Genomic DNA, 16,893 nt, shown 5'->3' on the forward strand with positions numbered 1-16,893 from the left:
TTCCTTCCACCCCTGCAACTCTAGGGTTCTGTACATTGCTGTGAGTTGCCTTGGGGTTTCGGTCAACAGTTTGGTCAATAAACGAAACTTACCATATCTGGTGAAGATTAAAATGTAAAATGATCAAAAGCACCAAAAAAGAAGAGAATACATGGTAATGGTAATGAGACCCCTGACCATTAGGCCCAGTTGTGGCCAACTCTGGGGTTGCGGCGCTCATCTCGCTTTACTGGCCGAGGGAGCCGGCTTACAGCTTCCGGGTCATGTGGCCAGCATGACTAAGCTGCTTCTGGCAAACCAGAGCAGCGCATGGAAACGCCGTTTACCTTCCCGCCGGAGTGGTACCTATTTATCTACTTGCACTTTGATGTGCTTTCGAACTGCTAGGTTGGCAGGAGCAGGGACCGAGCAACGGGAGCTCACCCCGTCGTGGGGATTCGAACCGCCGACCTTCTGATCGGCAAGCCCTAGGCTCTGTGGTTTAACCCACAGCGCCACCCGCGTCCCTTAAGAGCATACATAGTAAGGGTGAAAGGGAGAGTTTTTATGTATTAAAAACCTCTTCTGTATTACATTGTTAGGGGAAGTACATTATGTGCAAAGGAAAAAGATATTTTCTCTGGGGATCGCCTGATTGCGGAATGCTTTCCAGAGGAAGATATGCCTGGCATTGACCCTGTATTCTTTTCAGCACCAGGTTAAATGTTTATATTTGCTTAGGCATTTTGTATTACCTTATCTTTCCCAAGTGACCCGGAAGTGTCTGCGGACAGCGCTGGCTCCCAGCCTCTAGAGTGAGATGAGCGCACAACCCTAGAGTCTGTCAAGACTGGCCCGTACGGGCAGGGGTACCTTTACCTTTACCTTATCTTTAGCTGGTTGAATGGTTTTGATTTCACTGTACCATTGGTTTGTGTTATAATGTTTTTGTAACTTTAAATTTCTTTGTATACTGACCTTTGCACTTTTATGGAAGAGTGGTTTCTAAAGTTTTTAAATAAATTATTATTACTATTTTAATTAAGCTCCTTCATTTCCACAACATACATAAAAACCCCAAGAACACTTAGTGGCCTGCCCACTTGCTTTTTGCTTCGTATCTGCCTACCAAGGTTTTCCATCGAGACACACTTGGAACCTTTTCTGTCTACTCCAACCTTCAGTGGGGTCATCCAAATATAGAACAAATGTTCTCTTGTTGATGGACAGTAACTGGAAATAGGAAGACGTTCTGCTTTGCTCAAGCAACACGGCACCTCAGTCCCACCATCTGAACTACGAACATTACCCAGCAATGGACAAACTGGGTCTTTCTCCCTCCAGTGTATAGGGCAGGGAATATTTGGGAAGGACCATAAGTCCTTTCAGTTTTATCACAGAGGGTTGAAAAAAAAGGAGCCCCAGGCAATGCTGGTGCCAACATATCTGGGGGATCTTGTTCAATGCTGGTGTCTACAAAACGAAGTATTTCTTCAGCCCTAGAATACGAATTTGTTCCTCAGTGAGAAATATTTCAGCACAATTTAAGGAATGGCCCAGCCTGAGGCAGGGAACTTTGAGCTGATGGTGGACTCCATCTCCCAACAGCACCAGTAAGAACGTTGATGGGAGTTGCAGTCCAGCAAGATCTGGAGGGTCACAAGTTTCCCCAACGCCAGGCGCAGCCCATGTTAACCTGCCCTGGGAAGCTTTAAGGATAAAAGAAACTCAGGGATGCCTTGAGATTGTAGTCATAGAATCGTTTCATTCACAATCAAACTAACTGCAATCATCCAAAGCTAGGTAGCAACCCCAGGTTACACAAAGCCGGCCTTCTCTTGTCTTCAGTCACACTAAAAAACAAGAGTTTTGCCACAGTACTAGTACAATGCAGGCACAGCACTTGGGGATCCTCCATACTATATGAAGACAAATTCCTTTGCACAGCCTCTGCCACGACAAAGCATTTGCCATTCTGCAAATGGAGCCGGATCGTTCTGCCTGACTTCCTTCCTGCTGTTGCATGTTATAAATAAAAATGCCTTTTTGTAAGAATGTCAGCTAGTCCCACGGCAATCAGATGAAGGATCCAGCAGCTGCCCAAGGACTCTCCCTTGTGTTGTTGTTTTCTTATCTCAGTGCTCCAAAATAGCTACCAATCTCAACATGCCAGAAAGTATCTCTGATATCATCATAACACACAAACACACACACACACACACACACACACAAATATATCGAAACAAAGCAGCCAATTTACTTTCAATAGCTCTTCAAACACACAGGGCCCAACATATGGATGCAACACTGGCTTCATGTTAAACTTGGTTAAAGGACTGGAAACCAGCCTCAAGAACACAGTCGAGTCGCCTCATATGATGGGGTTATGTTCCAAGGGTAGCACGCCTATGTGAAAATTGTGTATTGCCAAAATGACCTTTTCATGGCTGGTTACTGTCTGGCAAGCTCCACTGGGACACCCTTTCCTGGTGTACCCACTGCCTCTCCTCACTCCTCCACCTGCAAGGGAGGAGGACGGAGAAGGGCAGAGAGAGAAAGCATGGCAGATCAAAATGGCTGGAATAGATCCTGGAATGGAGATGCAGCCAAGGGCATACAGTTGAAATTGTGTATTATTATTTTTTTAAAAATTGAATTTATATACCACCCCATACCCAGATGTCTCAGTAAGTTTATGCACATTAAGATGTGACCTGACTATATGCCCCTGTCCCTACAGCACCCCCCTTTACCTGGAGCAAATCTCCACCCCCACCCCCTTAATGGTAGTTAAGCCATTGACTCCTGATGTTTACAGCAATGGGGCTAACCGGAGTTTCCCTTTACCCTGGATCTGAAGCCCATATCAAACATTCAGATTAATATGCTGTCAAAAAGCAAGTCACTACTTTAGTTTTTGATGCAGAAGTACACAAATCCCCAGTTGTTAATACAACAGTTTTATGACTACCAGAACCTGGGGACAAAACAACATGAGATGGTTCTTGTTCACTCCCTGCTAATGCATCTACAGTGGTACCTCGGGTTACATATGCTTCAGGTTCCATACGCTTCAGGTTACAGACTCCATTAACCCAGAAATAGTACCTCAGGTTAAGAACTTTACTTCAGGATGAGAACAGAAATTGTGTTCCGGCGGCGCGGCAGCAGCAGAAGGCCCCATTAGCTAAAGTGGTGCTTCAGGTTAAGAATAGTTTCAGGTGAAGAACAGACCTCCCGAAAGAATTAAGTACTTAACCCGGGGTACCATTGTAGTTGGTAACTGAGGGGAAAACAAGATGCTGAGCTAGACAGACTTTGGTCTGATCCAGGAGGGCTCTTCTTATGCTCTTAATCATCAAATACCAGTTATTAAGCAACTGATGGCTCCACATACACAAATGGAATTGGCTTTCTTATTTTTTTGTCCAGTGTTATTTCCATCTCCAAAAGCCCTACACTGTGATCAGGAAAAATGATATCTCCATTTGTCAAGCTCAGAATTAGACAGCTGATCTGAAGAAAAAGGTGAGCTACAAGCTGATCTGAAGAAAAAGGTGAGAGAAGGAGCTCGTTTCACTTCTTACCTCAAGCAAAGCAGCCGCAGGATCCCCCTGCAGGCTCTTTCCAAGCTTGTCAACCTCATCGAGCAGGAACACTGGATTGTTAACCCCAACAGTCTTCAAGCCATTGATGATCCTCCCAGGCATGCTGCCAACGTAGGTGCGCCTTGTGGGGAGCAAGGGATGAGGTTGAAATACGGAACAGCAAATTGGAAGCAAATTGTTTTATGTTCTCTTTCCAAAGTCACCCAAAAAACCCCAATCAGCTAATCATCAGCCTTCTGCAACCTGTTGCTCTCCTTCGTCCCCAACCATTAGCCATACTGGTTGGAGTTGATGGGAGCTGCAGTCCGTCTGGAGGGCTCTAGGTTGCAGAAGGCTGATTTAGATACTGGCTGTGTTCTGATGTTTAAAATCAACCAAAGCCAAAATACAAAGAAGCTTCAGACACACACATGCATATGGCTCCCTACACCTTTTGAACAAATAGGGAAACAAATGGCAGGAAGTCACAGTGAGCTGCCCTGTTATGTCTGGCTTGAGAAGGGTGTTTAATGGCTTCCAATGAAACCTGGAAGCCAACTTCAAACTATGGTTTCCCATTTGGGATCTTTTAGAAGCCATGAACCATATTTCCTGGTTTGGATGTGCGCCAACAGAAAAAGTGGAAGCTGTGCCTGCAGGGAGGAGCCAACAGGGGGTGTAGAAATCCAAAACAAGGGAGGGGCAGAGTTGAAAGGAGGGACGCCCCTGCTACTAGCCCCAGGTGAGCAGGCACATGGCAAGCTCTGCACCTAGTCCTTCTATTTCAAATTCATCGCTGCTAAATTAGCCAGTGTCACACAACCCTCAAGGAGTTTTACATGATACCGCGGTGCCTTTGATGATTCTCCTCCTCCTACTGCCCAGATACTGCTCAAGGCATCTATGAATCAAAAGTTTTTAAATGGCATTCGTGGAGCATGGTTAGGGAAAGGCCCTTAATCAGCAAAACATTTCGCCTGAATATCAAGTAGCTGGAGAGAAGCTTCAGCCTCCAGCGTTGAAACCAAGGGGGCAGAGGCATGATCCCCATGACTTCTTCACTCACCCTTCCCTCGGGCCCTGGATTCTCAGTGCTCTGCCTCCTCCCTCCTCCCACCACCTCCCTTGCCATGGTGAGTCCTGGAAAATGTCAAGCAATAAGGAAATAGGTTTCTTTCTGCACTGGCCTGGCTGTTTACAACCACACACACACCAAAAACCTTTGCTTGGAATCTTTACGTTGGTACTATTCCCAGTGAAAAAATAAACTGTTCACCCACACTGCATCCAAACTCTAATATTTCCACTGTCTCTCCAAAATAAATAAAAGTATTTAATACATTTAGACAATTTAAAGGAACAAACTGTGAGCAAGTTTCTAAGCTCAAAGCAGAATCATTTAGTTTCTGCTTCTGCATGGAGGTGGGAATTCTTTGATCTGGAAAACAATAGTAATCAGAATTAGACTCAGTAGCCTGTAATGACACTCTTATTTGCAAGAGATCTCCATAAATGGATGGCATCAGCTCTCTCTCTCTCTATGCCTGTAATTATCCTAATCTTGAGGACTGGTACTACTCTAGCCATATTAAAGCACTACATTGGCCTGAATCAGATGTTATGACTAAACCAGGGTTTGGTTTGTAGGAATGTGCTGGGGGTTCATTCTCTCCATTTGTCTCCATACCAATTCCCTGCTCCGTTTCCTGGTTAGTGGTAAACACCATTTGCCAGGGCATCCAAACTGGGAAAAGTATGGATACAGCTATTATTTACCACCAAACCAAATCTGAAAACCCACTTCAAATTACTGTTTTCAGTTTCTGGTTTGTAGAGAAACTCTCTGTAGCTTGCTTGATTTGGACATCACGGTGAACTACAAGTAAAAAGGGTTGGGGGGTGAGACAAACGAAGCCAGCCTGAGAGTCTGCTCCAGCTGGACAGCTCCCCTCCCCATCACAGGACAAGTCTACCATCAACCACCCAGTGGGAAGGATCCTGATCACTATTCACGTATTGCTGCTGCCTATTGCAGCTTTTAAAAATAACAAATGCCTTGGAAATATCTGCACCATGAAAAGCGAGACGGTTGGGTAGGCCTAAAGGGGGTGTACAGGGGGTGGGCGGAAGACAGATGAACAGTGGGCCCATTGGCAGTCATTCACAGAACAACTTTAGCACACACAAGTTCAAAGGAATTTGCTCCCTTAAGTCAGTTCCACAAAAAATAAAAAATCAATGGGACTTCAAAGTGCTTAACATCAATAGAACTGTGTTCCTGGAAAGTCAGCAGGATGCAGTGGACACAGGGTTGGACCTTGACCAGGGAGATCTGGGTTAAAGTCCTTGCTAAACCATGGGTTACCTTGGGCCAGACACATAGGCTCTCTGTCTCTCGGTGTAAATTACTTCGCAGGATTGTTACGATGATAACCATTTAGGAAGGAGAAATAACAATTTTGTAAGAGGTCTCCTTAGAGGCAGGGTGGGATAAAAATGTATCTTCTACCTTTATACAAAGCTGATTTGTTGAATCAGAAATTAAATAAGGAGTCTTAATATATTGGCACAGTGGACTTGATCCGTATCTTAATTAACCTATGCTGATTTCACTTTTACCCAGCCAAATAAGGAGATGCCTGACTGTGTGGCTTTCTTCCAAAGCCTCTGAATCTGCCCCCAGAGTATTTCTTTTTAAAGAAGGAAGATATATGCTAAGAATGAAGCAGAAATTCTGAAGCTGTCGCCAGTTCTATTTTCCCAAATAAGCTTGGTCTCTAACATGATGGGGCAAACTTTTCACACACAAGCACGGAACAGCTGCCCAGCGAAAGCAAAGGACAGCTGGAAAGTGTCAGTTTGGGTTCTCTATTACGAGACTAACTTTGTTTGCAGAATGGAAAACAGTAGTGAATCCTCGGAGCCCAAATGGAAGGCAGATTCACATGCACGGCAAACTCTAAGCACGTGAGCTGCCCTTACATGGCAAGTTCTGGGTGTTCCCTTCTTCCCATATCTGAATATCACATGAGATGGTACTTAAAAACACACACACACACAACTTCTGTGCAACACAATGCTATAAAGAGCTCTCATTTCCTTGTTGATACTGTCGTTCACAATGCAGATTTAGGAATAGCCCTCATCAAAAATGCTAACTCAGTGAAGATCCAACCTATCTTTTACACAAAAGAGGGAGAGCAAGGAGAAAGCAAGCAGATATCATGTCTTCATTAGCGGATGAGGGAATAAACACTTTGTTTTTACTTTATTTATGTTGTTTATATCCCACCTTTTCTCCAAGAAATTTAGGGCAATGTGCATGATTTCTTCCCAGCCCCTCCATTTTATCCCCATAATAATCCTGAGAAATAATTGAAGCTGAGAGTAATTTTCCCAAGGCCACATAGTGAACTTCACAGCTGAGTACAGATTTCAACCCAGCTTTGCTTGAGAACTATCCCAACACTTCCAGCAATCTGGCTTATGCTGGTGTCAGATCACTGGTGCACCTAGCTCAGCTCCTAAACATGTAAACTTCTCTCCAGGGTTCCAAACAGATGCCGCGGAGTGAACCTGGATCATCTGCATGCAAAGCATCTCCTCTAACACTGAGCTACAAGTCCTTCCGCAAATACAACACACTGGCATGCCTCTGGCAACTCTTCTTTCACTTTTGGCAGAATCAGCTGGGTTTTCCTAGAGGCTAGCTTTGCCTCTAGGAACACATAACACACATAACAAAAACAGGTCGAAGGGTATCAGCTGGTCTTGCTGCTTATCAAACTTGGTTCTAAAGAGGAATTCTGGTGCTGTCAGAGCACTGGGTCACAAGCCAGAGACTGCTGTGAAGAGATCAATGGTGCACAGCGAAGCGACAAAGTCTTCTCCTGCCATCCCCCAACAGCAGACTCAAAATTGTTTGCTGCTCTTAAAGCTGAACATTTTTTTAAGGGGGCTTAACGAAACCCAAAAGGATACATGTGGATGTGGGGAAAGAGAACTCCCAGAAAGAGCCACAAGTCCTTTGTGGGGACACAAAGGTGGAGAGCTATTTATTGCACTGTGCTCTTTTAAAACTTTGCTAGCATGTGTTCTGAAACTAGCAGGCTTCAGCTGGAAGTCCAAGCTGCCACTCTCTTCATAAAAATATGTTCCCTTCACACACTTCCTAAACATTGGACAACCTCTAGTGGTTTCCATGTGAACAGCAGCATGCTGTTACCACTTTGGTAGAGCACTGTCAACAGCAGAGAGAGATAAATTGTAAGGTTTGCCTGCTTCAGCCCCACATCAATAGCCAACATGGGATGAGAACATCATATCACCTAGATTTAGTGCTTGATATATGTAACAACAGCAAGTCAGTCCCTTAAGGGGGGGACGCTTGGCCACTCCCATGTTTAGCATGCTAAGGAATATGCTGTATTTGGACGTCTAGAAACGTCAAAGTATATTCCACAATGCCCAGATTGTGCAGGAGGCCTCCTCAAACACACACAGGAGGCTGCAATGACTAATTGTGTTGTCTGGGCTTATTGTATTAATCCAATTATAACAGGTGGTGGAAGCTGTGAAAAGAGCCTAACAAAGCTAACTTGAAGCGGAGTGATTTGCAATCACCTGGAGGATGTTCTGTCTTGGTGTCTTGATTTAGATGCATGGAAAAAGCAGGTGGGCCAGGTCATGAAAACTGCACAAAAATGTATGCAGGACTGCCTACAGTGCCATTTTGAAAGTCTATGTGGGGAAGGACTAAGGACCTTCCATTGCTTGGTAAAATTTGCCTTTTCATGTTGCATAAACACACCATTTCCCAAGAAACTACCCACAGTAAATTCAGGAATTTGTATTCTAACAGGCCCCAGATATATGACTAAACAGGAAGAACACATTTTGATGTATGCTTTCCCAAATCATTTTCTTGAACATAAATCTCAATTTGCTAGGCAACTTTGGCAAAGCCCTAAATTTTATTTGTTCATTTGAAGTGTCCCATTCCAACAAAGTACAGAATGGCAGTTGTCACAACTTGTTGCAGACAGTCAATCACCACCTTCAAATCTCCTGTAGCAAATATGTTTCCGCTACTCTTTTTTGCTTGATGGTTTCTTAATGGCCCATTACCAAACACCCTGAGGGTATATTCCTCTACTACTAGCCACTACAACTTGGTCCTAAAGCTGGTTCCTGCCTAGCCTTCTTCAGGGCTCTCCATAATCCTGGAACCACATTGGTATTTATTTTTGAAATGAAAGGCAATATATAAATCATCATCATTGCCATCAACACTGTTTTTTTTAAGAAAGGGAGTTCTATAACAGGGATCAGCAAACTTTTTCAGCAGGGGGCAGGTCCACTGTCCCTCAGACCTTGCGGGGGGCCAGACTATATTTTTTTTGGGGGGGGGGGGAATGAACGAATTCGTATGCTCCACAAATAACCCAGAGATGCATTTTAAATAAAAGCACACATTCTACTCATGTAAAAACACCAGGCAGGCCCCACAAATAACCCAAAGATGCATTTTAAATAAAAGGACATATTCTACTCATGTAAAAACATGCTGATTCCCGGGCCGTCCATGGGGTGGATTTAGAAGGCGATTGGGCCGGATCCAGCCCCCGGGCCTTAGTTTGCCCAGCCATGTTCTATAAACTGCAGGTGGAAGGGAACCATCTTAGAAGAGGCACCCCCCCTTCAATGTCACCCACAAAAGGGGATGCCTCTTCGGAGAAGGGCCTCCTGCAACATATGCATGCACAAAGGAGTTTTAAACACAAAGTTATGCCCATTTCCTTTTCAGAACTGTTTTTTTAGTCACATGCATATTTAAATTGAATGAATCTGTCAAAACCCATCTGACTAGTTGGCTATCATTTGTTTGTTTCAGTGGCAGGACTCACTTCCAAGTATCTCGCCCACCTTTCCATACACTCCTGAATTCAGTTTCGTCACAATCGCCAGTCACTTCCGAACACTGACTCCGGACAAGTGCATACCAAAGTCTCCCAGTGAGGGTGGGATACAATATATCAAATGAGGCGCAACTTCCAATAGGATGAACACATGCTGTTTTTGAATACTGCCTTTGTGTACCCCACTATAAATAAATAACATTATCTGCATCTATATTTACATGTAAAGAAACACCCAACCCTCCTGAGACATTTAAGATTCATTTTCAGCCTCCCAATTAAAATTGTTCCCCATTTCTACAAAAGGAAATTAACAGCACAATCCTATGTGTATCTACTCGGAAGTAAATCCAGTTGAGTTCAACAAAACTTACCTAAGGCTGCAGTCTTAAACACACCCACTAGAGGAAAACTCTGACTGAAAACAGTGTGGCTTGCTTCTGTGAGTAAACTTGCATAAAGGTAAAGGTACCCCTGCCCGTACGGGCCAGTCGTGACCGACTCTGAGGTTGCGAGCCCATCTCGCTTAAGAGGCCGGGGGCCAGCGCTGTCCGGAGACCCTTCCGGGTCACGTGGCCAGGGTGACGAAGCTGCTCTGGCGAGCCTACACCAGCGCAGCACACGGAAACGCCGTTTACCTTCCCGCTATAAAGCGGTACCTATTTATCTACTTGCACTTAAGAGTGCTTTCGAACTGCTTTCGAAACTTGCATAGGACTGCACTATAAATTAAGACCATTTGTAGCAGAATTTAAGGATGCTGACCATTAATTTTTCCCCTGCTGCAGAGACTGCTCCCGGGGGGGGGGGGGGAGATGTATGTAGCAAAGCAGACTTCCATAACCTGAGCCAGATGCTTTGGACTACAACTCCCATCAGCCCCAGCTAGCAGAGTGGTGCTGGCTGGGGCTAATGCAAGTTATAGTCCAAAACACCTTGAAGGTACCAGGTTGGAGAAGGGGCTGTTTGTAATGCATGAGTTGCAGTGTGTCTTTCTCCACTGGGAAGACAACAATGATGTCAAGGTAATAAAAAAGGGGGGGGGGTGGCAGAGCTGGGAACAAGCTGAAAACTCATCTACGGTTTGTAAATCACCACTTCGCAAACGGAGCACTAAAGATACCTGTGTCCTCGGATATCAGACTGGTCACACACTCCGCCGAGGGCGATTCGGTGGAACTCTCGGCCCAAAGTCTTTGCCACGGATCTTCCCACACTAGTTTTTCCAACCCCAGGAGGTCCCACAAAGCAAAGGATCGGGCCCTTCAAGTTGTTCTTAAGCTGTCTGACTGCCAAATACTCCAACACCCTCTTCTTCAACTTCTCCATAGCGTAATGGTCATTGTCCAGAAGAATCCTGGCTGCACGGATATCCAGGCGATCTGTTGACCAAATGTTAATTGTGTTTAAACGCCAAGCTTAAGCGTCTCTGCTGGTCAAATAGCCACAATAACGTATAACCCTGGTAACACCACCAATATTCTTTGCCTTTGCATTTTTCAAACAATTTGTAGTAGCCATAGTCTACAGAAGCATAGAAGACTCCCTTTACCTTTTGTACTTTTGCTCCATGGCAGTTCCACCATCAGTTCCAAGTAATTTCTAGTTAAGGCATATTCTGGCATTGACTGAGGCATTTTCTTTAATCTAGAAGAACAGATAAAACTGAAATGTGTAATTTAAGCATATTTGTTCCTAAAGATGTGTGCTCATCAGTTCTGTATTTTAAAATCCTAGCAAGTAATCTGAACATGCTAAGCTTCACTTGCAACTGTGCTGCACATGTTTAACTGTTTTTAAAGCCACAGTTACTGGATTCATCCCCTGATTCACTTTGTGTTCCCATGATTTTGCCTCTTCTCTCAAGTATAATTTATCAGCCATATGTGTGGTTCCCTCCAGATGATTTGGACTACAACATCTGTAAACCATGAACCTGGGCCACACTGGCTGGGGTGGATGGAAACTGGTGTCTGAAACAGCTGGAGGGCACTGGCTTCGGAAGGCTGGATTACGACGTATTAAAAGTGTGGTATTCAAGAATACAGAAAACATGAGAAGTCAAGTAATAGCTTCAAAGATTGTAAAACAGATTTTAAAATCAGATTTTAAAACGTTACAAACTGAGAGCTTCAGAATCTAAATAAACTACCTACCTCTTAACCTCTTTTACACACACTTTTAGAGCCTGCTCAGGCATACTGGAGGTTCGAATTTTCTTTTCAAGGATAACAATATCGTTGTGGTCTTCATCCTCCTCCTCGTCTTCAGCAGTGCCTGGAAAGTGGGTGATCCTTCGAATGGGACGTATCGCTACAACCTACAAAGTTTGAAAGGCTCAACAATAGCAGGAACTTTCTCTGTGTGAGCTTGTGGCTACTGCACTAAGCAACGACTTACCCAATTCATTCATTAACTTTATTAAAAGATTTCTATACCATTTTTCATTCACAAAAATAAATATTAAAACGGTCCACACAATAATAAAATAAAACAAAAATCATCATTGGGAAAATCAGTAAAAACCATAATAATGACCTGCTAAAATTTAACTGCTAAAATTGTTGCTATTTAAGGATGTTTTAACTGCTGGCTTAGTGATCTGATAAAAATTACATGGCTTTATATTCAGGTGTACGTAAGCCACCCTGGGACCAGCTGATAAATGCCGATGGAAAATAAATAAATATTTCATAAAATACATTTAATAATGCTTTTGTCTTTATCACCTACTCTAACATTATGTCAGCCTCCATACAAAGGCCTTAAAACACATTATTTAATTATAATAATTGAGAGATTACCCTTTTGTCATCATCCTGTTTGGATTTTCTAGTTTTCTGAAGTAGTTTCAAGCCTTCAATCTGCCTAACAAGCAATGGTATGGTCATCTTGAACCGTTCCTCCAGCCCAACAGCATCTAAAATCTAACAGAAAGGCACAACATATTAGGTGTTTTTCCTCACCTACTACAGTTTCCAGACTCTCTCCCACAAAATACATTTGCTCTATCTGAAATGTGTCAGTGCCGCTGTATGGAAAAATCAACAGGTGGTTAGCTTCAAGGAACGTATCGGAATGCTTGCAAGGGGATAAAGGAGCAAGGAAGCTACGTTGTAATATGGAGATGCTGAAATGAAAACCTGTCCTGTCTGCTGATTCTGTTTTTAATCTCATATGTATCTCTGAGTTTAGCCACTGTGTGTCTGCCTAGTGCAGGGCTGGGGACCTGTGGCTCTCCAGAGGTTGCTGGACTGCTCCCATAATCCCTTCCTATTGGCTATACTGGCTGGGGCTGATGGGCATTACTAGTCCAGAGACACCTGGAGGCCCACATGTTCCCCTGCTTTACCTGGAGATTGAACCTGGGGCATTCCGCGTGCACTTTACATATTTGCCATTCCTAGCAGTAGGGTAGCCAGACTTCCCCTAAAGAAGCAGAAAAACCTATAACCCATGACCCCAAAAGGAATGTGCTATACTTAATGTACAGAACAAATCCACTTTTATTTCTTTATAAACAATGCATTGCTTAACTCCAATCGTCTCTAAATGGTTTACAACACAAAAATATAAATCAGTTAAAACTGTAAGATCACACTACAATTTAAAATGCCTGCGGGAATAAGAAAAAACATTCAATAGGCACTGGAAGTTCAGTAGGGAGAGAGCCTGTCTGGCCTCAGCTGGGATTTCCATAGAATTGGGCCCACAATACTAGGGAGAGGGAGTGTTTGCCAAAGACATAAGTTTAGAACGGATGTTCCATGTCAAAATGTATGAGAACAGTGTGGTTTTCAAGATGTAGGCGTATACCACTTTATCACCAAAGCTACACATTGTGATGGTTTATACATTTTTTTTATTTAAGGCAAAGGGCTCGAGGCATTTATTTCTGTGCCAGCATACTCTTGCTTCACCCTTTTGATAGATGGAACACTTGGAAACTGAGCAGAGTTGGCTAGAACAGGAGACACTCTTTTTCTTTGTTCAGTCTGTGCAAAGGCAGCACACCCTACCTGAAGCTTCTCCTGGTTGCTGGTGCGGATGATGGAGGTTAATATATCTGGTAAAGCTTCCCTAGGCAGGTTGTCTAACAGGCGTCTCAGTTTAGCCACTGCAGGGATTGACATATCCAGCATCTCAACCAGCTTCGTCATAGAAAGAAAGAAAAAAATGTATAGTGAATTTTCAGAACAGATATCATTTTGGATAAGCTGCACAAACCTGTACCATTACACAGCTCAGAAAGGAATCTGTCTGAAACTTTCTCAATTGCAGCAGTTTAAAAAACCATTTGTCTTCAGGCAAATCTCCTTCATGGATCTACCTGAACAAAGAAGGATGATTGGCATCAAGAAGTCTGTCAGCACTGCTGACTCAAGAAGAGCTTGAGGGGCTTTTTTGCTGTACAATTTGACTGTCTTTCTGATGCAATTATCCTCAGGAGTTCATTCGCTTTGCATAACATGCACATCTATTACTCAGGGCAAGCAGTAGCTTGCAGCAAGCCCTATAGCCCTGCCAGCATGAATCACATCTTAAAACCATGTATGGAAGCACTTAGCTTATGTGCTCCTTTGCTGAGTCCAAAAGGATCAGCAAAACAAAGAGACACAAACCTCTGTTTCTGATTATCAGGTAGGCAAGCCCTTAGGTGTCCAAAAGGATTCCCAGCAAAGGACTAACGAGAACCTTAACAGCATGGGGGATGAGGTAAGTCGCCACATACCACACAAGGAATCAGTTGGAATGAATTTTCCTATCACTTCTTAAACAGCCACCACATGAGTCCCTCTTCCTGTTAAGGCCTTTTTTTTGTAGAGAACTTTGCAAAAGCAAAAATGGTGCTTGTTGGGCCCACTAGAGATTTCTGAAGTGGTGGTTTTGAATATCATCAAAAGCATAATTAACAAGAAGTTACTGCCCCTACTTATTCTACTCACCAATTCAGCCTACACCCTTTGCCCATCCCCAACAGCTGACCAAGCACCCTCCTTCTATACCTCACTCACCCCCCCCCCAAAGTCTCTCCCCCCTTGCCACAGTTGGTGTGGTCACCTACCGGCAGCCTCATAAACATGATGACACCTTACATTTTTATGTGTATAGGAAGAAATCCAACTATAGTTGGAGAGTAGACACATACTAGACAAATACTATTCATTCTGGCTGGCAGCAGCTTTCATGGATCTCCTGCTTAGTTCTGTTCTTGCTACCTAAGACTGAAATGCTGTTAACTAGAGATACCAGGCCCCCAATGCATGTGGTCCACCAGTGAACTACAAGTCCTTCCTCTATAATCAGACGGACGGGATACAAATAATAAAATTGTTGCTGCTGTTTATTAAATTTCTATACTATCCTTCAGCCAAGTATCACAGGGTGGTTCACAACATAAAAACATGAAATGAGAACATAATACGTACAAAGTTTTTATCTTGCCCTTCCTCCCTAAGGAACCCAGGGCGACAAACATACAAATTACAAAACAACTGAAACATCTAAAAGCAATTCCGGTACAGATGAAGACTGGGAAGCGTCTCTACCTAAAAGGCGAATTGGAAGAGTAAGGTCTTCAGCAGGAGCCAAAAAACATCAGAGACAGCATCGGTCTAATATTTAACAGGAGGGAATTCCAAAGGGCAGGCGCAGATTGTGAAAAGACAGACCTTTTGATAACATGGTATCTGCAAGAGGTTCTCTCCTGCAGAGTAGAGTAATTGATTGGGTATATAAGGGGGTGAGACAATCTTTCAGCTATCAACATTCAACACCCAGGGCAGTTTGCTCAACAGCCACCATAGATCAGCATTTCCTACTTCCAGCCACCTAACCTGCAATGCATATTTATAGAACTGCTCTGAGAGCTCTCCCAGTTCCTCCTCGGATGTAGACTTGTTGGTGAACTGTTCCAGCCGATCCAGCTGTTCCACGTCAGCAACAGGGTAGGGCTTCTCCTTTACCAGTTGCAAAATCTGGAACCTGCAGAGGCCCGTTATCAGCAAAGTGTAATGTGGCTTTGGCCAGTTGCTGCCAACCACCTGGACTGCCAGTGCTGCCGTGCCGATCCTGGAAGCATTAAGAGGATGAGTTACTTGCTGTGACACAACAGGAAGAGTGTGCTTTGATTGGAGCAATATAGCTCCATCTCACAATTTTGTTGTTATATTGCCATTGTTTTAAAAAACTATTGTTTTAGCCACTTCGTTGTTTGCCACACTAGGATCCTTTGGCAAGACAGACAGAAGACATTTAATAAAGAAAGAAAGCAGTTTTATTGACTATAGGTGCAGCTAAGATTCATTTTTTAAAAATTGAGTTATTAGACCAAGGAGTTATTGAGTTATTAGACACTACCTACCACCTTCTCTTCCATCATTGTCACTTTTCTTGTGTCATGGGAATGTCCTGACCCTCGTGCCTAAAATCCTGAAGAGCTGCTGCCAGTCCGTGTAGACAATGACTGTAATATATCATTGTTCTACATGTAACAAAATGCAGCAGAATTATCCGCATGTATTAGGGTGGTGTCTTTTATTGTAAAATTACTACCGTCATGCTGCAAAGTCGGATCTGTGGTTAGGGCTTGCCGATCAGAAGGTCGGCGGTTTGAATCCCCGTGACAGGGTGAGCTCCTGTTGCTCGGTCCCTGCTCCTGCCAACCTAGCAGTTCGAAAGCACCTCAAAGTGCAAGTAGATAAATAGGTACCGCTCCGGTGGGAAGGTAAACAGCGTTTCCGTGCGCTGCTCTGGTTTGCCAGAAGCGGCTTAGTCATGCTGGCCCCATGACCCGGAAGCTGTATGCCGGCTCCCTCGGCCAGTAAAGCGAGATGAGCGCCGCACCCCCAGAGTTGGCCACGACTGGACCTAATGGTCAGGGGTCCCTTTACCTTTACCTATTAGGGTGGTGTCTTTGATTGTAAAATTACTACCATCATGTTGCAAAGTCAGCCCAGTGATTGGCCAGGGAGTAATTAGAGCTGGTGAAAGAGCACAGTAGAGCACATGATTTGCCCGCAAAAGATTCATGTTCAATCCCTGGAGTCTCCCAGTAGGGTTGGGAAACTCCCTGTGTTTGAAGCCCTGGAGAGCCACTGCCAGTCAGTGTAGGCAACACTGACCTAGATGGCCCATGGTTTGGTTCAGTACAAGGCAGCTTCCTCTTTGAACCAGCTTTGCACACAGAAGGTCCCAGTTTCAATCCTGGGCATCTCCAGGATGGGCTATGAAATACCCCCTGCTGAAACCCTGGAGAACTGCTGCCAGTCAATGTAGGCAATACAGAGTTAGATGGGGACAGATAGGCCTGACTCTCTCCAAGGCAGCTTCCTATGCTCCTATGGTGGCTCAGGGTGGGCAGCAAACAAGGCAAGTGCAGGGACAGACGAATCAACAATAACAACAAC

At 44.0% G+C, this 16,893-nt stretch overlaps 1 protein-coding gene and 1 long non-coding RNA gene across 3 annotated transcripts in view; both read right to left on the minus strand.

Moving 5' to 3' along the window:
- LONP2 (lon peptidase 2, peroxisomal) overlaps window positions 1–16,893 on the minus strand; it is a 49,324-nt gene that overhangs the window by 27,609 nt on the left and 4,822 nt on the right. For both annotated transcript variants that reach the window (XM_081015521.1, XM_081015520.1), the window contains exons 2-8: window positions 15,322–15,556; window positions 13,504–13,635; window positions 12,289–12,411; window positions 11,641–11,804; window positions 11,037–11,131; window positions 10,608–10,866; window positions 3,567–3,708 (exon numbers count right to left, since the gene is read on the minus strand). In XM_081015521.1, coding sequence (XP_080871647.1) covers window positions 3,567–3,708; window positions 10,608–10,866; window positions 11,037–11,131; window positions 11,641–11,804; window positions 12,289–12,411; window positions 13,504–13,635; window positions 15,322–15,556 — 1,150 coding nt within the window. The remainder of the gene's footprint in view (window positions 1–3,566; window positions 3,709–10,607; window positions 10,867–11,036; window positions 11,132–11,640; window positions 11,805–12,288; window positions 12,412–13,503; window positions 13,636–15,321; window positions 15,557–16,893) is intronic.
- On the minus strand, window positions 210–3,514 carry LOC308482468. Its single transcript, XR_013989291.1, has 3 exons — window positions 3,264–3,514; window positions 865–3,019; window positions 210–734 (listed from the first exon to the last, which is right to left on the minus strand). It is a non-coding gene; the product is annotated as an uncharacterized lncRNA (long non-coding RNA).

The sequence above is a fragment of the Podarcis pityusensis genome (assembly GCF_964106645.2).
Source record: "Podarcis pityusensis genome assembly, chromosome: 8".
Taxonomy (NCBI): Eukaryota; Metazoa; Chordata; class Lepidosauria; order Squamata; family Lacertidae; genus Podarcis; species Podarcis pityusensis.